Source organism: Lepidochelys kempii, chromosome 2, assembly GCF_965140265.1.
Source record: "Lepidochelys kempii isolate rLepKem1 chromosome 2, rLepKem1.hap2, whole genome shotgun sequence".
Lineage (NCBI taxonomy): Eukaryota > Metazoa > Chordata > Testudines > Cheloniidae > Lepidochelys > Lepidochelys kempii.
The window spans coordinates 104,364,316-104,389,218 of record NC_133257.1 but is presented as its reverse complement, the minus strand read 5'-3'; the positions used below and the strand labels follow the sequence as shown (position 1 = coordinate 104,389,218).

Here is a 24,903-nt window from a genome sequence, read left to right as displayed (position 1 = left end):
CATTGATCCGCACTGCTTTCGATTGTTATTGAGCAGAACCTGTCTTCAGCATGGACGCATGTTCCCTGGAATGGCGGTTGAAGCACTAAGGGACATATGAAACTTTAGTGCATCTGGCACATATATATCTTGCGATGCCAGCTACAACCGCGCCATGAAAACGCCTGTTCTCACTTTCAGGTGAAATTGTAAACAAGAAGTGGGCAGCATTATTTCCTGAAAATGTAAACAAACTTGTTTGTCTGAGCGATTGGCTGAACAAGAAATAGGACTGAGTGGACTTGCAGGCTCTAAAATTTTATATTGTTTTGTTTTTGAATGCAGTTTTCTTTGTACATAATTCTACATTTGTAAGTTCAACTTTCATGATAAATAGATTGCACTACAGTACTTGTATTAGGTTAATTGAATTTTGTTTTTTTACAGTGCAAATATTTGTAATAAAAAATATAAAGTGAGCACTGTACATTTTGTATTCTTTGTTGTAATTGAAATCAGTATATTTGAAAATGTAGAAAATATCCAAAATATTTAAATAAATCGTATTCTATTATTATTTAACAATGTGATTAATCACAATTAATTTTTTTAATCGTTTGACAGCCCTAAAACCTAGTAACTGTAAGAGATGATGCTGATGATTCAGAAGGTGGCACTCTTCTCTCCAACTCAGTACTGAACAAATGCTCCCCACGTATTGTCTTACACACTCCGCTAAACAATTGCTTTATCTCACACTAGAAGTGGCTGCATTTCAAGGCTCAGAAATTCATAGCTTCTAAAGCCAGAAGGGAACATTATGATCATCTAGTCTGACCTGATGCATGACACAGGCCACTAAACCTAACCCAGTGATTCCTCCAGTGAAGGGAATTATTCTTCCCTGTACATAACCAAATAATGCTGGGCTCAGTAACTTGTGGATGAAGTTGATCACTTTGTACAGACTGCATATCAGTTTACATTTGTAAAGAGCTTTATGATGGGGTATGCACTAGCAAATATAAAACAGAAATATTAACAGCACTGGCTAAGTAGCTGTCTGTCTCTGGAAGAGTGTAAAGGAGGAAACATTGTTTAGAGCAACACAGGAGAACGCCTTTTGTATATACAATACGGGCCTTTCTTTCAACTTCCCCAACAACACTCGGCTTCTTTTAGTTTAGTGGTTTCTTAGATCTCCACTAATAGGGACTGAGTAGGAAGTTTGGCAAATCCCTCCCTGTCCCTGCCATCTATGTAAATAAAAGTGTGTAGGGTTTGACTAGAGCCAACTTCAGAGCAGCTCCATCTTCTGCATGCAATCATCTCCTCTCCCCATGCTGGCAGCATCTCCTGCCTGTGCTCACCTCAGTCTCTCCCTCCCCTCCTCTTCCTGCTGTGGGCTCAGTCTCTGTTCTGACACCCTTATCTGCCAGTGCTTCTCTCAGCCATTATTCTGATTTTCTCCTCTGGTTATATTGGTTTTCACCATTGTCTCTTCCCACTCCCTCTGTCAAAAGGACACCCAGCTACACGCTCCCTCCTTCCAGCTTTTCCCTCTTCCCTGCCAGAGAAACCCTCCCATTGCCTCTTATATTTCCAGCCATTTTGCTCCCCAGGACAAGAAAGAACCCTTTTATGTGCTCTATTTCCCCTTTCTGTCTGAAACTCCCACCAACCTGTTGCCTTTTCCCAGAGAAGTCAAGGCCTAGTGGGGGAGGATGGCTGTGGGGGGACAAAGACTGAGAAGGTCTTCTGATCAGTATCTGCACTTTTGGATGCCAAATTCAAACCCATCATTAGAGGTTCACCCATAGCTGGAATATATTTATTTTTATGAGGATGATGGGATTTTGGGTGTATTTGTATACACACTTTTGCAATGTAAGGCTGAGTTTTGTGTTCCTACTCCTATGTATTTTTTGCAGATTTGAGCTGAGTTTTGTATTCAAATGCACACAGTATCTCTGATGTAAAGGCGAGTTATTTTTTCTTTCAAAGTTCTCTTTAAATAAAAAATAGCTTAATTGAACAACAACAACAAAATGTTGTCGAGAAGCCACGTACTAAAAATCAGATAAAAGCCTGTTTCTTCTATGTATCACAGCGTGTGTAGGCACCCACCATCTGAAAGTCAGACCCCATTACATTTTCTTAGATTGGGAGTTTCTCAAAGTTTCTCAAACCAAGACACCCCCAAAGCAATAGCATCATGTTTACCTCTGAATACAAAGCACTTTGCAGTGTCTATCAGATGTATCTTCTTATCTAACTTTATTACATGGTTTCTAGCGAATTGCATTTTTTTAGTTCAACTAGGCCTTTGAAATTAACTATATTTTGAGACTGATCATTTAAATAAGTTTCTTTGCTAAAAAGTGACTCCAGAAACAGAATTTGGAGTTCTACATCTGTTGCCTCTCAATGATTCTAAATCAAATATACTCTATTTACAAGTAAAATCATAGTTTCTTCCTTCTCTTAATTGTCAGCCCTGAAAACTCCTTCTGGAACAAGAAATTCAAGTTGAGTAGTTTCCTTTCCACACATTATCAACAGTAGTAATGAATGGCTCTTAAGACCAAATTCTGCTAGTTGGTCTGTCCATGTAATGCCTCCATCTTCAAATTATACTCTCTCCCATACAATCCTGAGCCAACTCCCTCAGCTTAATCCTGCATCTCATCCTGTCTCTCAAACTTCTCCAATGCATATCTTCCAGTCAACAAACTTATCACCACCAAAACTGAACTCCAGATCTTCCCTTCCAAGAACCACTCCTTTCCTCCCATGCCCTCTGTCATCACTGACAGCTCCACCGTCTGCTCCCTATGCACTTGGGCCTGTAACCCAGGAGTCATCACCGACTTCTCCTTCTCTCTTTCCTGGCGCAGCCAAGTTGGGCCCAAATCCAGCCACCTCTCATCTAGGCTCGCATCCTCTCCCATCATGACCGTTGCAACCTCCTCTCTGGCCTCTCTGACACCCACATCACTCTTGGATCTAGTCAAAATAATACGTACATCTTCCTTGCATGTCAATCTGAGTTTGCCACTCCCCAATCCTTTTGAATCCCTCCACTGGCTCCCTCTACTCCAAAAACATCCAGCTCAAGTTTAATGCCTTTGATACTCCCTCCCTACTTAATCTGCCCTTGTCTCTTACGTCATCCTCTGCGGCACTCGTCTCTGCAAATAATGCAAGCCTTGACAAAGCCCCTTATCTCTCTATTTCTCCCTTAACTATCTTTATACTCTCTTCCATGCTGTTCTTTACACATGGAGTGCCCTCGTTGAACTGACCCACTGTCCTCTCCTCCTTCAAGTCTCTCTCTGCTTCTACCATGACACCAACAAGAAATTAACCTACTAATAGGAGATAACTGCAAATGCAGAGCACAAAACTGTGTAGAAAGGTGCAAGTTTATAGTCCTTTTTCAGTCATGTTATCATCTTTCCTAGGCTGGTGTCCCATCCCACCTCTCGTCTGTTCATTAGCTCCAATCCTCCAAGGGTCAGAGTTAAATCTGTGTGTTTGGATGGCACTCCTGCACAGCCAATCAGGCTTGTTTGCAGAGTAGTAGGGAGTGGGGGAAAGGAGGGAAGAGGAAGGATCCCTCTTGTCAAATCCACACAGATGTAATCTAAAATTCACAAGAATGCTCGAACACCTGTCTGGCAACTGGACTCGTGGTCTCCCGGGTTACTGTCTTATTTGAAGGAATGCTGGCAACTCAGCCCAGCCAACCATAGATACTGCCAGAGAACCTGCCCCTCCTCAGTTCAGGCCACTTCTGCACATCTGAATTTGCCATTACATTCTGGTTAAACCTAATTGAAAATGTGATTGAAAATACCACACATTTTCTAAGAGGCATTTCTACGGAACCGCACTCTGAGCTTTACTATTGGGATCTACAGTTCTTTAGCTCACTGGACCTTTACCTATCTCTGTGGATGGGGTGTGCATAAAATATCACTGATAACATTAGAGTGATGCACTATATACACTAATATAGTATTTAAGGATCAGATTGTACAAAGCTGAAGTCTGAGGTCTGCACACAACTAACACCATTGCATGCACAAAACAGATGCTTTATCCCTCAAATGGCTAGGTAGCTCACTAAATTTCCATTTTCATGTGCAATTGCAGTAGCATGCAACTGTAGGCACACTTGCCTGCGTATCTTTTGCCTCCCTTTAAAAAAAAAAATATACCTGTCCTTAGTCCACAGTAGATGCTTGTACTTGACCAAAGGCATTTAACAAATACTACTCTTAACTGTGACAGAGGCACCTTGGTGATGATACCATCTCATGCGTACAGATGCTCTCCCATTCTATCTTTACCATTCCTTAGGCTAAAAAGCCAGGGAAATCTGAAACATGCTGACATTTCCTACAAGCTATGTCATAGCTTCTGCATAGGCATGAAAAGATTTGGCCATCTAATGACCCCATTATTTGATGAAACTATCAGCCCAAGGATATCTGTTTCTGGTCAATGGCCAGAAACCTCCTTGGCTACCAATAGATCTCTAGGAACAAGGTACAAGTGACCTTCACATGAGTTCTGTGCTCCCAGCTGTATGCCTCTCAAGTTTCTAGTCTCTCCCACTGCACATGAGCCAGTGCATAAACTCTTAGTACTAAGTGGAATGTGTGTGCTGACCTCTGATAAACTGGCGGACAAAGATAAAATTATGTAGCATTTGCTCATCTATAAGCACATTATGCCACTTGTTTATTTATTCTATGAGCTACAGTTTGATTACCAGTGTGTAACATTACCCTTTTTTTTTTTTTTTGGCTAGTTGCCCTCCAAACTGTGACTGCGACTAGCAATAGAAGGAGCAATGGAAAGATCTCTGAGAATGTAAGATCTTTTACCGAATGGCGCTCTGCCAAAACTCTGGTCACCTGTCTCTACGTCACATCTCACCAAAACAGACTCAAACTGTGAGCTTTCCAGTGCCTCAGAGAAAAAATAAAAGCCCACATGATTCCTCAGGACTGTCCATTACATGCAAAGCTGCTTCAGGAACATATCAGTTATCAGACGTTTGGCAAACTAAATGACCTCGTGCGACAGCCCCGCATTTGAATACCAGCTGTATGGAAAAGCTTTTGCTTGGGCAATGTTCAGCAGGCAAAGCTGAGATTTCCCAACAGGTTTCTATGCTTTCAGACAGAAATTTTACCTTGCAGCAGCAGCACATTGGTTCTATTCTTTGCTAGAGATCATGGAAATTGCAAAACAACCAGCAAAATGTTTCTTTACATTTCTAAATGAATGCGTGTTGGCTGTAGTCCCTTCCCTTTTGTGTTTGCTGTCTGTGAACCTTCACTAGATCACGTTTTACTAGCACAAAAGTTTATAATAGGTGAATTTAAGCTTGCCTGGTGAAATACTTGCTGAAAGCAAATTTAAAATGTGCTTTCTCTGAGCAGATGCACCAGAAACCTGATTTTCTTTAACTATCTGAAGTCTTTTCTATAGTACCCATTACTAGAGCTGAGCAAAAATTTTTGGGCGAATAGTAAATTTACCAGTAACTGCATTTTGGGGGGCATCAAAACTACTAGTGAATTTAGGTCAAATCTGGCAAACAATTAAAAATTGAAATGTCTAAAAGTTTTGTTTTGACATTTTGAAATGAACTCTTTTGATATTTCATTTGAAAATCAAACATTTTGTGTAGAAAATGCCATTTCAAATCAATATTCCAAGCATTTCACTTGACCCAAACAAAATGTTGTTCCATCAAGGAAAAAAAATCCATTTCAGTTGGAAAAAAACAGAATTTCCCCCCATATTTTTCAATTCAGCCACCAAACCAAATACATTTTTTTAAACCAGCTACTTGCTTGGCTCTACCCCTTACCATGGCATCTAACTATATAGATTTTAAGAGCTATGCCTGCCCTATTAAGGAAAAGAAACAATCACAGATAAGCAAGACAGCAAATGTTTGAAATAGCAAGTGACAGAATAAATGATATTTACAAAAAGCTTTGTTTAATAGCTTCTAATAATGACTAAATCTGAGAAAATCCTGTTCTGTTTGAGATCATTCCAGAAACAGAAAAAAAGATGACATTCTTTGGAGACTTAAGCCATTCTTTGGAGACTTAAGCTTCATTGACTTTAGGCGTAATATCTAAGGACAGTCAGCTTTGTCGCTGGGTCTCAGAATATGTTGGCGCTAGTAATCACTGCTGATTTGCTGTTTGAGTAATTAACAACATGTTCAAAACCACTGAAGTCATCCAGAGAAACAACAATACTTGTGAAACAGCAATCTTGTGAAATTTACTAATATACATGACAGAAGTATGAGAAATGCTTGCGCACTTACATTTGTCATGGAAAGTACAAATGTATATCCTTATCCATAAAGAGACACCTCTATAAATTAAAGGGAAAAAAAACAGAATTTTGGATTGAATTTATTAAAAAAAAAAACAGTTCTGTAATGATCTTGGTCATTGAACTCTGACCTTTCAGCTTTTTAACTCTTTTTACCTCCTGATCTGGTCATTAAGCATAGAGCCAAATGAGTGTGTATGGGACTTCAAATGCATTAGTGGAATTCTGCCTTACTAAAAAAGATATGGAACACACATGTAATCCTGTGAAGAACTATTTGACATCACAGCTGAAAAGTCTGGAGAATCTGAAAAAGTCTGCCAGTAATGAGCATTTCAGTCCCTTGAACCTATTCTGTTAGTCTTTGCTGTCCTTTGGTGCTGTGGATCTTGGTTCTGTTCCTGGCTGGTTACCCTATGAAACATTTTGCAAACTATTCTGAAGAGAAGCTGTTATTTTACTGTCACAATAATTATATACTCAGTTTTGTGGGTCATCATCCATAATAATATTGCTGTAAGGTAATCAGCAGCATGGTCTGCAATATGGTGATTTCTGGTTTGGTATAGGACTCTCTTTGTGTTTCTTTGCCTTCTACAGCTTGCAAATTAATGCTGCTACTTAAAAACTAGTTTTGGAAAACAAATTACTCAACATCATCCCTTGTAACATTAGAACAGAACCTATGTTCTTTGAAGTCATTGTGTCAGAAAGGAAATATTTTGTCATTTCTAAGCCCAGTGTACTTCCTCAGAAAGCAAATGTGTTTCTAATTGCATCAAATTATGTACATAAAATGCTATGCCTTTTCTTCATTTGTAAATGCCTGTATACAAATATTAAGGTTTTGTGCTCCTGTGCTGCAAGTGTCCAGGCAAAATTGTTGAACATCTAACTTCTGAAGATGATACTAAAATAAATAAATAACCCAGGCTTCTATACTGTGTCTAATGTCCAGCAGCAAAAACTGAGAAACCCAGAATCACTTGTCATTTTTGAAAATCTGGGTTTTTTCTGTTTCAAGCAGGAGGAGAAAACCACAAACTTTAAATGGAGAGGTAAATTGAAAAAGCAGAACATATATAAGAGTAATGCGTAATGAACAAAGTCATTGTGGGACCCACTGATGTAAGGGAATACTGAATTTAAAAGGTCAACCCTCTTAAGCATAGCTGGCATTCATATTTTTACTACTACTGTGGCTGAGTTTCTTGGATGCACATTTTATATGGACTTTCATCACCGGAAAATATGGTCTGATGTGCAAGCAATAAAGGATTGACCAAAATCCTTTGAAATAAGGACTTATTTCAGTACTTGAACTTTTTTGTGGTAGTATAAAAGGTCTGAGCATATTATAGTATGCTTCTGAAAAGACACATTATTTATCTTGTAAGAGCTGCCCTTCTGCCTTGATGCTGTGCTGTATTACAAAGAAATTCTACTTTTAAACATGCCCTTTTAAATACAACTAATCCCCTCAACTAACCACTTTCTTCTCCACAAGAGATGCAGCATCTTACAGGCTGTGTTAGTATTTCACACTGTTTCAAACACTTCTTTGCTGAAAAATAGTAATTCAGGGGTTAACTGACAACACGACTCTGCTGCCTCTCCAGTTCAAGAACCGACTTGATCATTCTTCAGGGATTCCCTTTTGTATGAGTCATTGTTAAGATAGACAGACTCCCCACGCAAAGAGGCCAGGATAATGCCATTCCTCAGGAGATTACGACAGCTGAGGGTTAGCCCTTAAAGACAGAAGACTCAGAACTCATGCATGGGAAAACATTCAGTGGACTACAATGCGCTCAGCAGACATAAAGAAATTATTCAGACAGAAATCCCATCCTGCATTAACCAATTAAACATGCAGAATATCACGATCTTAATCACATTACATATACACCCTAGTCTAGGGATTTTACCGGAGTAGGGACTATACTACGTGGGTTCCATTCAGTAATGTAGAATTATATATAACTGCTACATTCTTTTTTTTTATGATTGTAATTTTTCACAAGGTCTATTACATTTGTAATAGCTGAAATCCTAGAGTTAACTGCTACCCAGTAGAAATGTGATCAACATTTAGATTTAAAAACAAACAACAACATCAAAAAAGTGAGTAATATATCTAGTAATCTTCATAAAGATTAGTAACTTAACGTTCTAAGTGTGTGGGGGGGGGGCAGGGGAAAGGGAGAGAGAGAGTCTGACTGCACCGGTGCTCCATTTCCTGCCTTGCTTTTATTTAAAAGTATAGTTGCTAGACGATCCCATCGGGAGAATGAACAGTAATTGAAATTATTGTTTGATTTCAATTTGAAACCAAATGTACTGATTTTGCTGAAGAACAATTAGGAAAAGCCTGTCACTGAGACAATGGTGTATCATGTGCAGTTGTTTTAAACGTCATGTTACATTAGGTGATGCAGCAAATGAGGAGCCGAGCCGAGGAAATAAGTTAAGTAGACAACCTAAGTGAATGACTTCACTTTCTGAATGTAGCCATGATTTTGTCTAAGGGATTAATCATTTTACAGTGGAAAGCAGATGCTCTTCTTGCTACCTCTTATGGGATCTTGGATCTCAATGAGGTTGTGTCACTAGGAAGGCCTGCATTAGGGCTTGTAGAGACTTGGGTTCAGTCCTACGAAGTGCTGAGTGCCTCTGACTCCCATTAACTTTTATCGGTGTTCAAGGTGCTGCTCAGCACCTTGCGAGGCTGAACGATTTGAATGTACCAAACAAGATTTTCATCATACAAGTACAATAAACCTACCCAGATTACTTAAATTGGACTATGATTTAAGCCTCAGTTATACACCAGACTAGACTTTCTAGTATAAACAGATGGAATACTCACCATAGATAGCAAAGTAGCTCCTGATTCATTAGACATTTTGGGGCAGGGAAGGATTCTTCTGATGTTATCCACATGCAAAGGGAACCCATAGCATATGGATCTCCCCCTGCCCACAATCCCATGTGCCCCAGTACTCTTCCTGTGTGTTTTTCTATGTGAGGTGGAAGAACTCTATTATTTACTTCCACTTCAGCATACACATCCACATAGACATTATTTATATAAAATACGTTGTACTGTGCTCACCTGTTCATTGTTTATTTTCTTATTCATTTTTTTTAAAATCCTAAAAAATTACATTTACTTCAAAGTTATAAACACCAGAGCTACAAACAGACCAGTCAGTCACATACCTCATTTGGAACCAGAAGTATGCAATCAGGCAGCAGTAATGACAAAAAACAAAAAAACAAATACAGTATGGTACTGTGTTAAATGTAAACTACTAAAAAAATAAAGGGAAAGTTTTAAAAAAAGCAACAAGGAGTCCGGTGGCACCTTAAAGACTAACAGATTTATTTGAGCATAAGCTTTTGTGGGTAAAAACCCTACTTCTTTCCTTGTTGTTTTTGTGAATACAGACTGACAGACTAACAGCTACTCCCCGATATTTAAAAAAAAAGGTTTGAGAAGGTAAGGAAACTGCTTATGTGCTTGTTACATTTAAATTAAGATGGTTAAAAGCAGCATTTTTCTTCTGCACAGTAAAGTTTCAAAGCTGTACTAAGTCAATGTTCAGTTGTAAACTTTTGAAAGAACAACCATAACATTTTGTTCAGAGTTACGAACAACCTCCATTCCAAACGTGTTTGTAACTCTGAGGTTCTACTCTATTTTGGATCTGATTTTGAATTCCAGGAGCCTTCAAAGCTCCCCTTGACTGCAACAGGATTTTTGTTGAGTAAGAACTGCAGGATTGGGCCTTTATTTGGATCCCTGGAACTGAAGGCAAATTTTGGTTTTGGCATGTCATATTGCAAAATGGGATAGCTTTATATACCCAGGCGATGTTACCTGCAGATGACTGGATAGCTTCATATTCAGAGGTACCCTGTAAGGATGGGTTTCAGAGTGAACATCCGTGTTCATCGGATGCTTCCGATGAAGTGAGCTGTAGCTCACGAAAGCTCATGCTCAAATAAATTGGTTAGTCTCTAAGGTGCCACAAGTACTCCTTTCCTTTAAGGATGACCTTTCAAAATTTTTCCAGTGCAGTGAGAAAGTAAAGCAGAAAAAAACATGCATCAAAGAGGGCAATCTGTGAGACAGTTTCCTTCCTGTAATGAGTCCAATCTAGATTTTCATTTTTGAAATGTCATCCTAACGCATTTTCATACATGGAGGACTAAACAGAAACGAAACATAATATTTTCTTCCCAATTCACTCAGATTCTGGAACTTATGTTTTTAAGTTGTAATTCTTTCACTTTCTAAAAGATAGACAGATATTTGCATTACTGCTCAGGCACATCTGGCCAGATCCTCAGCAGGTGTGAAATCAATGTAGTTCCACTGAAGTCAAAAGTTGCCCTTTGAAGTCAATGGAGCCAATTTACCAACAGAGAATCTGAGCCATTCACGTTAATGGAGATATTCCTAGGTATAGTTTTGATTACCTAAATTATGCCAAATCAGAACCCCATTGGGAAATTTCAGACGGGCTCTTTGGGTTTCTTTGAGTGGGTCAAGTTCTGAAGGGACCACTCTGAAATAAATTCACATCTACTTTGATTTGTTAATGAGATTTGTTAAGGAGGTTCCCTGACTCAGCACAAACACATGCCTCCCCCAGACATACCATTGACAATAGTCACACAGCAGGGAAGTGTAGTCTTACTGGAACTTAATGAATGGTGAGGGTTAAACAGACAGAATGTCAAAGCCTGCACTTGAATGGCTGTGAGATGCTAAGTGCTTGAGGAGCTCAGAAGACAGCTTACAGTTCAGGGGGTTGCAGCAGGCAGCTGTGGAATGTACGGTTTGCGCCAGCACCAGGGAAACCCTTTCCAAAACAAGAATACTCCTCCTCCTTAATTATCTCCTTTCAGAGCCTGCCTTTTACTCACAGCTCCACTCTAACCATCATCTTATCAGAAATAAAATACCGTATTTTGCATTATTGTTACATGAACCACAATCCCTACAGATGCTTTAACCTGAAACTTCAAATAGGGCCTAATCCCATAAGGTACTGAGTGCCCTCAATGCCCACTGACTTGAGGGTGAGTTGGGACACTCAGATGCTAGCATATCGGTTGCAGTAATGATAAACTTGATGACTAAAAGTGTGTGGGAGAGAACCTTGGTTCTTAATGGCAAAATAAAATTGTTCCTTTGAAATGAATGAGCCTCCACTGGACAGGCTTTTGACAATGTTAATCCTCTTAAACGAACACCTAATAAATGATCAAAGCCCTTCAAGGCTTACATTTTCTACACAACCCGACACGGAGGATTAAAGGTCTCTATTATCAATAAAAAAAAATTCACCACAAAAGGAAAAAAAAACACATCCCCTTCCCCACCAAACCTACCGCACCAAGGTGCTGTCAATGTGATCTCCCCACTAATTATAAAAATGTTTAAGAAGCAGCAGTATCTTGCATGTTTTCACACTAAAATGTGATGAAATTCTTAGAATGCCTTTGACTAGAATAACTAAAAAAACCTGCCAGGTACAGTTGTGGTTTGCTACAAAAATAAACTTCAAACTCTCACTTTCAGTGTCACAATTGTATGCCTGCAATGAAACATATCTACAGCTATAACTGCATTATATACAACCATAACATGACACAGTGCTGAGATCACCTACACAGCTCCACCCCTATGACGTGGAAAACATGTGGAAGAAAATGGGACGACAGTGTTTACATTACCACCATTCAGTAATCAAATTTCCACTGGGTTTCAAAACAAGAAAAGGATGCAGACTGTCTATTTTTAAAGAAAAATACCTGGCGCTTTCTCCACAAAGATGACTTTGGAGTCTTGTAGAAAGTTATGGCCAGAGAGTATAATTTTTTTCCCCCCAATCACAGGAAAGCTGTCAGTACTTTGCTTCTCCACCAAAGGCAGTTCCTGGGCAGATCTTTGAGCTGGAGAGTTTTAAAAGGAAAAGAAAAGAAAAAAACAACCACAGACACACACACACACAAAATCAGTAAATATTACTTAAATAAGTGACCCAACTTTTACTTTTATTAGACAAACTGAGTTTGATACAGAAACTCAAGAAAGTTCAGGAGGTCTATAGGAAACTCAGTGTACAGTTGGTTTTAAGTGCTTTAATTGTAAACAATGCTTTTATTATAATAAGGTACTATGGATTCAAAAGAACCATACAAAGAACATTCTGTTCAGTTAAAAAAGCCAATTTGTTCTGTGTTACTTAAAATGGTATGTTTCTTTTATTTATTTTAAAAGGAATTTCCTATAACATAAAGCCACATTCTACCATACCTATGCCAAACATTTATATGGCACATATGACAGCAAGAGCCTCTGGGTCCAAAATAGGCATATGTTGCTCAGTGCAGGGTTTGCAATTCGGCAAAGTGCCACACTGTACTCATGACTTCAGTAACCCAGCAGTTACAGACCCTTGCTGGAGAGCATGGTTCCATTAAGCTCTAAGTACCAAATTGCACATGGACCATGCAAACAGTAACCTATAGCCTCATGGCACGTATTTTATCATTCTCAACTGAGGTATTCAGCTTGCACACCTGTGCTTCCGAGAATGATGTGAGTACTTTATCTATTTTACTAGGTCCTTCTGGTCTCACATGCACCAAGGGATTATGGAGTATTCGACACATGATTATTTCAGATTTTTGCACTTGAAATAACATACGGTACACTTTTTTTTTGCACTTGTCATATTGCAAGAGTATTTGCTTTGTTTGGAGATAATACACTGCACTTCCGCTCAGTCCATAATATTTTACACTGCAACCCCTGACTTACATGGCATGCAGATATAGCCAGCCTCATTTTTATTGGATAATTGAATTTGGCATATTAGGTATTACAGTCTGATCCTACTCTCATAGATTTAATTGGGAGGTAGGATCAGGATATACTTGTAGGTGCATTTCAGGCTAGAATTTGACCCTTAGCAAAATTTAGCCTTTAACAATCCTGAAATGGGGAAGGAGGGAAAAAATGTAATAAATATATATTATATATAGATATAGTATTTAGGATACCAGCTTGTGCCGTTCTAGCTCTTAGTATTAGGGAGGTTCTGCTACTCTTCATATATAGCACATAGCACAGGCTTAACTTTTCTTAGAAAAAAAAGTTTGTTTCTTTAAATGAGATTGGCTTGGGAAGGAAAGGTTTTAAGTTGTAGGCAAAAGGGTTTCTGGTTTCAAGACCCGATAGTTACACATCAGATTCTGGTGGTGGAATATGGGTCTGCTCTTCTCTAGACACACCCGAAAGAGCACTGTGCTTCCAAGAAACCCCAAATTTTACATTACACAGGGCTTCGCAGGTATGTTGTGCAGTCTGGAGCACCTCTCCTGGGAATGGCACAAAGAGCAGCAGCAGGTTCTGAACCCACCAAAAAATCTTGATGCTACGGGTGGGGGATGATGGAAGGCTCAGAACCTCCCTCCCCCTCAAGAGAGCTGTGGATGAGATCCTATGCCTACGGCAATTTGGGAAGGCAGACTGTCAAACTGTTCTCAGTTGTGTTACTACTTCCAGGGGAACAAGGGGAAGTCAGAGAGATAGGTAAAGGATCGTCTAAAAAAGGGTTCCGTTAATTAGAATCTGAATTTGTGGCTGCTAATCTGAGTCAAAAAGAACCTCCAAAAGCTGGTGGTGTTTCATCCAGTACTGAAAGCAACAGGAGTTAGACTGAAGCTTGTTTTTTCCCAGCTAGACAAAAACTGTAAAGTTAAATGAAGCAAAGGGCCTTTTCTGTATTTACTAGGCTCATGAAGCAAGAATGAAATGGGAGTCTCGGGGTCGGGTGAAGAGAAGTCTATGTCCAAATCTGACAGGTTTATAAAGTGATGTTTGTTCTATTAAAAAGACCCCAATACTGAAGGTCAGTTTCTTGGAATTTCCTGAAACTGCAGTAAACTAACACTAATATGGCAATTTTAAATATCTCACTAGCTCCTTGTCAAAGGGATTTTTTGGTGGGGGGAGAAATGAGGCTGGACTGGAGTTCTCCAAAACTCTTAATAGCAGTTATCTCTGTGAAAGGGCCTCTCAGCATAAAGGAACTTGCCCAAGTCAGTTCAAGTTCAAACACCAGCTTAACGTGGCTCTTCATGTATTGCAAAGGAACTTCCTGTAGGAGTGAATGCACAAGGGACCAGATATTGTTTTGCCAAGGAAACGGGTAATACTTTTCATGCAACGTAAAATACATTTTTGAGATGTAAAGCACGTTTCAGACAATGGACAGATGCGATGAGACAACATTTAACATACTGACAAGGACAGGCTGTATGTCAGGCAATTGGTTGTACAATACCTGGCAAGAACAAGAAGGCTATTGCTACTTACAACACTCGATAGGGTTGGACGCTACTTGCAGAGACAGAGTTCTCCCGTTGGATTGTGGGATGTGAACTCGGAAGACCAGCCGCACTCGTGTATTCTTCCTTCCAATGTCTGTTTCTCCTTTCCGTAGTTCAATATCTGAATTTCTAAGTTTTAATATTCCAGCGCAGTCAATGCTGTCCAAAAGACAACACAGGACATTTCAACTAACTCTCTGCAGGTTCCAGAAAGTCACAAAAAAATATTTCTACCTTCCCTCCCATGCTTTTATTTATTTACAACTGCAGAAACACTAAGATTTTGGACATTATTACGCTGGATGCATGATAATTCCTTTTAGATATGGATTTCTAGCATGTGTTTTATTACACTGGATATGCATAGTTTAATTTTATTTTGCACTTGTATAAAATAACCAGTGCACATGTAAATGCAATCAAACAGTTTCACTTCTCCCCTCCCTCCCAAGTAGTGTGATCATATATCCTGTTTTGGCTGGGACAGTCCCTTTTTTAAGCCCTGTCCTGGCTGTCCTGACTTTTTTGGCGAAAGTGGGCATCTGTCCTGTTTGCTCTTGCCAACTGATGATCAGTTGGCAAGAGCAAACAAGACAAATGCCCAATTTCACAAAAAAAGTGGGGCACACACTCCTCGAGGGCGCAGAGGAACATGTGGGGTGGGGAGTGAGTGGTGACGCCAGCCACGTGGAGGTGTGTGTGTGTGTAAGTAACAAGGCTTGGGTGGATACCACATGGCAAGGAGGCAGGGTTTGGGCGAGCAGTTACGCCAGCCATGTGGAGGAACAGGCAGGGCTCAGGTAAGGGGCAATGCCAGCCCCCTTTGGAGAGCAGGCTGGACTTGGATGAGAGCCCTGTGCATGAGGGAGGCAGCAGGGCTCAGGCCTGCCCCGTGTGCAGTGGGGGGGGGGAAGGGTGGGCAGGGAATGGGTCAGCCCCACGCACAGAGGGGGAGAGGAGCAGGGCTCGGGCCAGCCCCACATTGTGTTTCATTTTCCCTTTTGGGAAATATGGTCACACTACCCCCCAGACATCTAAAATTCTACTCTGAAGCAAACTGAAAGATTATTCATCAAACACACACACTGCAAACATGAATTGTGGAAGGCAATCCCCCAGTTTTGGTCTTCATGCCTTTTAAGAGTGTGGATATAACAATAACATAGGCATTTGCTGACAAGATCAGAGATGCAGTGTTGCCAATGAATGAATTAACAATATGCATTGACAGAAGAGGCCATAAGAGCTATGGAGTATCCGTGTCAATGTCAAAATTTAGTACAACGATCTATACAATACAAAGGAGTAGATACTGCACTTCTAGTGCTGCGTATGTTATCTTTTTTAGCTCCTATTTAAAAACAAAGGAATTTAACACACCATTAATTAAGGTTCTAATTTAAGACCCTGATACAGTGACGCACTGAAACTCACACATAACTTTAAGCATCTGAGCAGTCCCATTTGAAGCCAATGGGAATACTCATACACTTAAAGTTAAGGATGTGCTTGACTACTTTAATGAATGCAGATGGGATTTCTCCTGTGCTTAAGTGCTTTGTTGCACTGGGGCCTAAATGCACATAATTGTAAGAAAGACTTGCATTTCATCTTTAACCCCATTGTTAAGGTTTCATGAAGGGAGTGTGAGGCCTAAGCCATAGAGATATAAAGTCCTATAGAAGTCAAAACATTGTGTGTGATGCTTGATGGGACTTTATTACTGGAGTTGGGTGACATTTTTTGGATGAATAGTTTATCTGCTGAAAATTGCACTTTGGGGTCGATCAAAACTATTCACCAATTTGGGTTGAACTGAGCAAATAAATCTGGCCAAAAAAATGCGGGGGAGGGGGGGGATTTTGAAAAAGCCAAAATGTTTTGTTTAAGAAGATGTGGAAATGAAATGTTTCATTTCTAGATTTAGCTAGATTTAATTAAAAAACTAAAACCTAAACCTTAAACTAAAACAAAACTTTTTTTGTTTGTTTTTTCAATTCAGCCACCAAACCAAAAAATCAATTATTCGTCTGGCTTTGTTTATTTTCAGCCTTGCAAATTTGACATGAAAATTGATCAGCTCTGGTACAACATCTTTTCAGCCACCTTTAACATGATTATGGTGACAGAAAAAATTAATATACTACTTACTTGTCAAAAAATCAAATAGAGGGCCAAATAAATATTCTGCTGGTATAAAATGGTGCAGCTCCAATAGGTTGAATGGATCTGTGTCAATTAACACCTACAGATAATTTGGCCAAAAGTGTTGTAGGGTTATTCTACTATATAGCATAATGAAAGTCTAGAGGTCCCAAGATCTTGAGCCTTCAGCAGTCATTCTGGTCCCCATTAGCCCCACTGCAAGTGCCACTGTAGCTGTTGTCAAATGGATTAAACACGGAATTTTAGCCTTAATTTGCATCTTCTGAGATTTAATGGAGTTAATTTAGACCTCTGATACATGTTGTTGCTGCTGTTGTTGTTTGCATGTTGATTTTTTGTTTTTGAAAAATTATATATTTAAATAAATATACAAACATATAACATTATGGGTGACATCATGGCCCTATTAAAGTCAATGGGAGTTTTGCCAGTGACTTCAGTGGGGCCAGATTTCACCCCATATACATATGTATCTAGGTGAAATTCACCCCAGTACAGAGGACCCATACAAGTTTCTCTGTATCACTTGTGACCTTAAGCTGGAGCTTAATGGATTTGGAGACCCTCATACAAGCCCTGTGAACTGGAATGAATTTCACTCTACCAGTATTATCCTAGTATGAAAATCACCTGTGTGAAGAGGACCTACACATATCTCACTTAAAATCTAATCTGGGAATTAAAAGGTGCATAGGCCCCTCTGCATGGGAGTGAATTTCACCCTTAGAGATTGTAAGAATAATTATACCTTGCTCAAACTGAGAAATAAATGTATCTTTGCTACTTTTTGTTCTAATTGTTTTGCTTCTACTGTCACATTTTGTTTTGTCTTGACCTAAACAAATTTCACTGGAAAAGAATAAAGATTCTTAATATAATACATAAAAGATGTTCTATTTATCTTAACAAAGGCTAAATTATTTGGAAATATTCGTTATGAGATTTCCCCCAACCCAAAGATAATTTTTAACGGGCCCTGTTCCTTGTAGTACTACGTACAGGAGTAAATAGGTGGCATGTGTAGAACCTAAATGCAGGAGCTGAGGTAGAAGATATTTACAGCTCTGTAACTGAGATACTCATTTTAAATGGCAAATAAGGACATTGACTGAAACTCTAGAATGAAACTAACCAGTTGTCATTAATATTTGCAAAGTTTTTCCTGGCATTAAACTGATTAGGGGTAATTTGTCCCAACAAATCTTTGGAAACCTGCTAGGAAGCTGGATTATTTATAAAATTCAGCAGGAAAAAAAAAAAAAAGCAGCAGCATACACTCAACAACAACAAAAAAATCAAGTGGGTAGACTGAGAGGAAACTGCTAAGCAGTCAGGTACAGTGCATGGGTCTTACATTGCTCTCATCTTGTTTTCTGGTAGAAGTGGAATTTCCAAGACTTTGGTGTTGGAAAGTATTGTTTCATGGCTGGTGGTGGAAACAGTCTTCCCTGTGATTCGATGAACCTGGTAGAAGGCATGAGGTCTCAGCAGGCGGTCGTCTGCAGTCCCAATGAACAGCTGTAGCGTGAGCGGCTCACTTTCTATGTAACCGTGTAGCTGGCAAGAGAACAGAAAACTCCTACTAAGCACCATCCACATAAACTGCTGGGAATCAATTAAATTTTTATAAGCAAGAGAGTCTAATTCAAGGAGAAAACTTGTGACAGGTGCTAAGTGTTAAGCGCCCTTTTTTTTTGTAACATAATATTGGTACAATAAAAAAGGTGCACTCAGAAAACGTCTCATTATTCTCAATTACCTGAGGCACTTTAGTTGGAGTTAGCCTTTAAAACAGTCCTGCTGCATGCATTCAAAAACTTCATATTACTTCTCTATAGCAGTGTTCTACGAAAAACAATGGAGTCAATGTTCCTGCAGCAACACTAAGGGCAGCAGAACTAATGGCCATGAAACTGGAAGGGACTATCACAATGCATCCCTGAACTCCCCCACCATCACTAGAAGGTTGTGGTTAGTGTATCTTCTTCTTCTCTTTTTTTTTTTCTTCTTTTTTTCCTTAATTGAAAATGCTGGTAAATGCTGCCTGGAATAGACTGGGGATATAGTATATGCATTACATTATTTGTTCACCTAAGTGTCAAATTCTTAGAGAATTGCACACAAATCTCACTGAAGTCAATGGGCCTCAATTACCCCACAGTAACCCTACTGACATCAGAGTTATGTATGCTGATGTATGCTGGTGTGAGAGCAGAATCAGGCCCAGTGGATTAGAGTCTGGTCTCATTTACACTGGTGTCAACCGACAGTGACTCAGGCAGTGGTGTTGCGGAACTGATGGCATGGGTGTAGAAGAGATCTGAAATTGACCTAATGGAGTAGGACACGAGTAGCTGACCATAAATGATCATGCTGGCTTACTGTTCGGATACTTAGTCCAGTAGTTCGATAACACTAACAGCAACCCCTCTCACAATACTGACACGCATTTTTAGATTGAAATGAAGCCCCAACTAAAACTTAATCAAAAGTGAGCATACCGTAGATATCATCCAGCAAATAGTGACCACAAGCTGAGACAATCTTAGCTCAACCCCTGCTGGTTTGGCTCACCTGGTTGATCTGTCACCTTCAGATTAGGAGGGTCTCAGATCATAGTTTTGGCTGCAATAACAAAACAGCACACTCAGACCAAACAAATCCAGCCAGCAGATGGGTGTGTGCGGAGTGTGGGAGGAACTCTCCTAATTGGTTAAATATGCCGTAGTGTCTGACTACCAGCTGGCAGACATGGGGCCAGGAGAACTGCTGATGGCTCTCACCACTAATGCCATGGCAAACAGAGCACATTGCTGCTTGCAGAGTATGCAATGGTCAGACACAAAGGGCTCTATAGTTTCCTCCCATTTATGTCTTTGTCTCTAAAACAAGATGCTTCACAACTAGCCTATTTCCTAATATCATCATCAGATCAGACACACAAAAATATTAACAACAAAAATTGGTTTTGAATTCTTTGGCTGCTAAGATCCATCCTTAGGTCCCGGAGGATACAGCAGGGACCTGGGAGAGCACTGGGTGTGCTTTTCGCCATACGTACATTGGTGGTACATAATCTTCTAGCTTTTCAATATAGTATAAGCTTAGTGGCTGCTAATAACAGTTCACACAGAGTTGCCCAGGTGCCATAAGTAGTCATTTTATGAATAACATTTTTAGTTGCTGCGTGTGCAGATGCAACAAAACCCAAATACAGCTGAAAACAGTAATATGTGGCTAAACCCAAAGTCTAGTATAATAGATACTGGTGTTTTGCTTACTTTTTCTTTAGTTAATAGCTCAGGAAGCCAATTGTGAGGGGTCAAAAGAACATGAGGTCTGGTCTTCTTTTGGTATTTCTACCATACAGGACCTGAAATGCTGCTAGAAGACAAGATCTCAAGCTATTTTGGCCCAATCAAGTCCTTCCTGAGGAATTGCAAAATCCTGTGGAGCACACATAGAAACACTAACCTCTCCCTGCAGTACATACGCATATTATAATAATGTTAATCATATCTCATATTGCAGGTTCTTAGATAATTACAGCATTAGTCAGGAAATTTGCTCCCATATGCAGCATTGATCAGGTGCACCGTGCATTTGTTCACCTTCCTCTGAAGTCTCAGACATCCCACCCTGCCTTCTGTAGTGGCCAGACTAGACTTACTGGGCCAAATGGTTTTATCTGGTCTGGCACTTTCTATTTTCCTATCTAAAGAATATACATGGAGGGAGAAAAGAAAAAAAAAGAGAACAATTCAGCTACACTGCTGTAGTATTTTATCCAATCTACATTGCTAGGACACCACATAAAGGGCTTTCACTGCAGTTTGAGCGGGAACTGTTTTAAAAGCATTCTACTCTTTTTTAGTATATTAACATTACCAAATATAAATCTAAATGAAGTAAAATTAGTTAGTCTGATTTTTCAATAAACATCTTCTCTCTCTCTCTTTCTTTTTTAAAAGACTAGCTAGATTGGCCCCTCCTATGCCCTTACATGGAGCAACAGGTGGCTTACGACCCATTTTGTTGAATGCAAGCAAGCATGGCTTATTATGGGGGAGGTTGAATGCATTATGATTTTCATTAACTCTTCTGAACCCCCCAGTACATGGCACTAAGCCAACGCTAGTACTATTATAAGATAAAAGGAGACCTAAGTCTGAGTGTTCACTTCAAACAGGTGCCATGGTCTGTATCCCTTAGTTCAGTTAACCACTTCAACAGCCACAAGCAGCAGGGAAAAGTCTTAGTTTCTTTTGAATCAGAAACTAACATGAGTAGGGGCTTTCTACTTTGCTGCCTGAATGAGTGTAAGAAGTTATATCTCTCAGACTTAAGAGGGAAGTTTTAACAAAGGATATACTTTTCCAGCAGGGGTTTATGCCACCATCTTAAGCATAACTGCAAGAAGGTTATATATCCCTGTACTGTAGCAATTCTAAGCCTCTTCTTGTTGGTTTGATTCTACATTTACCATGTTTCTCTATCACTTGTAGTAACTTGCTCATCAAACTAGCAGGGTCTTCAGAAAACGTTATTATCCTCACGCTCTTTTTAGGTTTAAAAAGAATAGTTTTGTTTTTTTTCTACTTTAGGAATCTGACTCTTGCTGTTAATCTTGCATATAGTTACTAAAGTCTTCTTTAATATTATACACAGTCCAATTTTAATGCATAAAATAGTATCACACAAAAAACACTTGATTCTCCCTATAGAGACAAAAAGGACTTGTTGTAAGTATATATATTTATACTGTATATGAAAATGGGATGTTTCACCTTTAATTCCTAATGTCTCAATATCCAGTCTGAACAATTAAAGGGCAATTACAGCACAAGCTGTGACCCTGTGGAACAGGCACCTCAATGTGGATCCGCCCCTGCATGCCGTAGAGTCATAGCTGTTTACTACTGTTACCACAGTAGACTCAATACAGCTATTGCACAGTGACCTGAAATCTATTTTGCCTCATGCCTCATCAACATTTCCAATCATAGAACCTTAGCATTGATGTAAGAGGCAGAACTGATGATGATGTAAGAGGCAGAAAGAATACAGCTGGATCTTGAGGTGCCAGATGGAATATACAGGGTTGGCAAGATGCATATTTTTACTTGTAATCTGAATAAATTTGATTTGGAAGTCACTGAAAGAGATTAAATATATAACTCCACAATACTACCTTTAAAGATTCTCTTTTCTAACTCCACTCACTCTTTATGGACAATAAAGAATTAAAATAAACATACATGGAGATATATTAAGGAGTGAGAGTTTTTAGTTAAAATAGACTGAGTGAAGAACTGTCAAAGCCCTGGCTCAGCAAAAGTAGTACACTAAGCATGCACTTAAGGCCCTATATGTTTTGCTGAATCAGGACAAAAGGACTGAAGAAGAAATGGTAGACTCAGATCAGGCTCTGCTATTATAAGACTGTTTGGTTTTAAATCAAAGCTGACCAGTGTTGCCAACTCTCACAATTTTATCATGACTCTCACCTCAGGATATTTGGTGTTTCTCTTACAGCCTCAGTTCCTAGAGTCAAGTTAATATGTGAGAATCCCAGCTTTCATTTCAAAAAGAAAACCGAGTTTATAACCTTCCTGCTTGTAGGAAAATGTGACCTTGAAAGGTTCAAAAACCAGAAAACAAATAAAAAGATCCCAAATTTATTTACTTTTTAAGACTCGTGAATTTTAAGCCAACCCTGATTTTGGGGGAGTTCAGCTCATGATTTCTGTATGCCTGGGCAAGACTACAGCTCTTTGCCTAACAACCTCAATTAGTGATGAACTACTTGGCTGGCTTTGAAGACCTATTCCCTGTTATCTATTTAATTCCCAGTCTGAAAATAGATATTATTTATGGTACTCAATGAACATGGACATTCAAGCCCCAACAAAGCATTGGTTGCTCAACTGCCCACTCAGTGAAACAATAGAAATAAATAATTCTGATAGGTTTCTCACTAAACTAATCAGTACAGAGCTGACCCTGCAGTCCTTACTCAGACAAAATTTCCATTGACTTCATGTTATCTATGGCAATGGAAGTTTTGTTTGGGTAAGTGCTGCAGGATCTAGCCATACAGTAGGAGGCACCTGATCTCAAATAAGTGTTCCCCGTTAAGTTTTATCCATTGCATCATATTATTTACTTTTGCATTATGTCACATAATCCACTATGCCAACAGAAGCAACAAAATGTAATGCAAGGATTAACATTTAAAAAGGACACGTATGGTGCATGCCTAATTTTAGATCAGGCAACCACTATCAATAGCGGTGACAGACAGACTTGGGCTTTTGATGAATTTTTGGCAGCTAGCAGATGTCTAGAGAATGGACTAGCTTTTGCTCTCTCTGAACTAGTCACAAGAAAGAATATCCTGCCACACTCTCTAAATATTTAAACGTTGTCACATTGAGCAGTGTGACAAGGACCGGAGGGTGGGCAATGAAGGCACAGCTGGAATAGAGTCACTGGACTTTTACAATTGTAAGCAGGTAAAAGAAATATATACAAGATGCCTGTAAAAGAGGAAGGCAATGCGGGGCGGGGGGGGAAGGGGAATAAGCATTCCTATTGGTTAGGAAAAAATTTTACACGCTCACACACGTGCATATTTTCCATGCATGTTCTGGAATACTGTATTTGGTTATAAAGATTTCTGTATCCTGGCTTGCAGCATGGGATGCATGCGTCAGACACCCTATTTTTATCTTTTCCCCTCTGTAACACGGTCCCAAAGCAGAAGCTCCTCTCTTAATATCCCAGTGGCTGAACATTGGCAACAAGGTTGCTCTCAGCTACATTATTCATAATAAAAATGTTGCTCTCCTAGAGATCACATTTTATCTGGCATGAGTATGTCTGCACTTAAAGCGCCTGATTTTAATTTATACTAAAGCCCCTGCTGGAGCACTGTAAAGGGGCTTTACTGCAAATGAGAATCAGACCCAAAGTAGTTTTGGTGGGGGATTTTTTTCCCCCTTGCTGAGTAAATTTGAAGATTGTATGTTCTCCAAGACCTTGTTTTAATATAGACTAAAAGATGCAGACAAAGCTTAAATGCACAGATAAAGATCTTTGTTTTGGTTTTGGAGTGAAAATAGGTCATCTATCTTCTATTGTCATATTGATTTATCACTGACTAATCTGCGCTTCTCAATTTTGAGAGATAGTATATCAAATTGATTTCATGTGGTAATGGAGATTCTGAACCTGGTTCTGATCTCATGTACCCTAGTTTTACACTAATCTAACTGCACTGAAATCAGTGAAGTCACTCCTAATTTACACGAATGTGATTGTGATCAGAATTAAGCCCCATGTCACCATATGTAATTTTGTGCAACAGTGAGAAACAGGATACACTGGCTGGCAAATTTCTTTTTGCTCTGATAATCATGCTAATGTTGCCTGAAGTAAGGTTTCTTTGGAATTCCTAAACCCTGAAGTCACTTCTTTCACAACACCTTCTCCCACTGAGATATCTTGATTTTCACTTATAAACTGCTATTCATCTTGACAGCGCCAAAAAAAAAAAAAAATCCCAACTTTTCTCCTATAGTACGTGCTGCATGCAGAATTAAATGGCTAATACTGGCACATCCAGTCCCTGAAGTGGTCTAAGAGCAAATAGATATTGCTGTAACAGCCAGAGAAGCTTGGGGAAACCACCCCCACCCCCACCAAAAAACAATACCAAACAACCCCCCTCCACCACCAAGATTTACTTAGAGAGCAAACTTTTAATCACAAGGTAGTGTTTGTGATGGAGAAGATGGGACCAAGTCAAGCCTCCAAAAATGAGCAAACTGGATCTTTGGGAAGTTCAGATCAGGATCCAAACTCTGCATCTTGGGTCCATCTCTTATTTGTAAAATTAAATTAGCAAAATTACAGAGTTGGGAGGAGTATGATGGTATTTGAAAATTACAAGTAGGATTTGCCAACAGG

General features: G+C 39.4%; 1 protein-coding gene across 3 annotated transcripts in view; it reads right to left on the bottom strand.

The window, feature by feature from the left end:
* NFATC1 (nuclear factor of activated T cells 1) overlaps nt 1-24,903 on the bottom strand; it is a 147,559-nt gene that overhangs the window by 71,272 nt on the left and 51,384 nt on the right. For all 3 annotated transcript variants that reach the window (XM_073331805.1, XM_073331807.1, XM_073331806.1), the window contains exons 4-6: nt 18,287-18,489; nt 14,753-14,925; nt 12,181-12,321 (exon numbers count right to left, since the gene is read on the bottom strand). In XM_073331805.1, the coding sequence (XP_073187906.1) occupies nt 12,181-12,321; nt 14,753-14,925; nt 18,287-18,489 (517 nt within the window). The remainder of the gene's footprint in view (nt 1-12,180; nt 12,322-14,752; nt 14,926-18,286; nt 18,490-24,903) is intronic.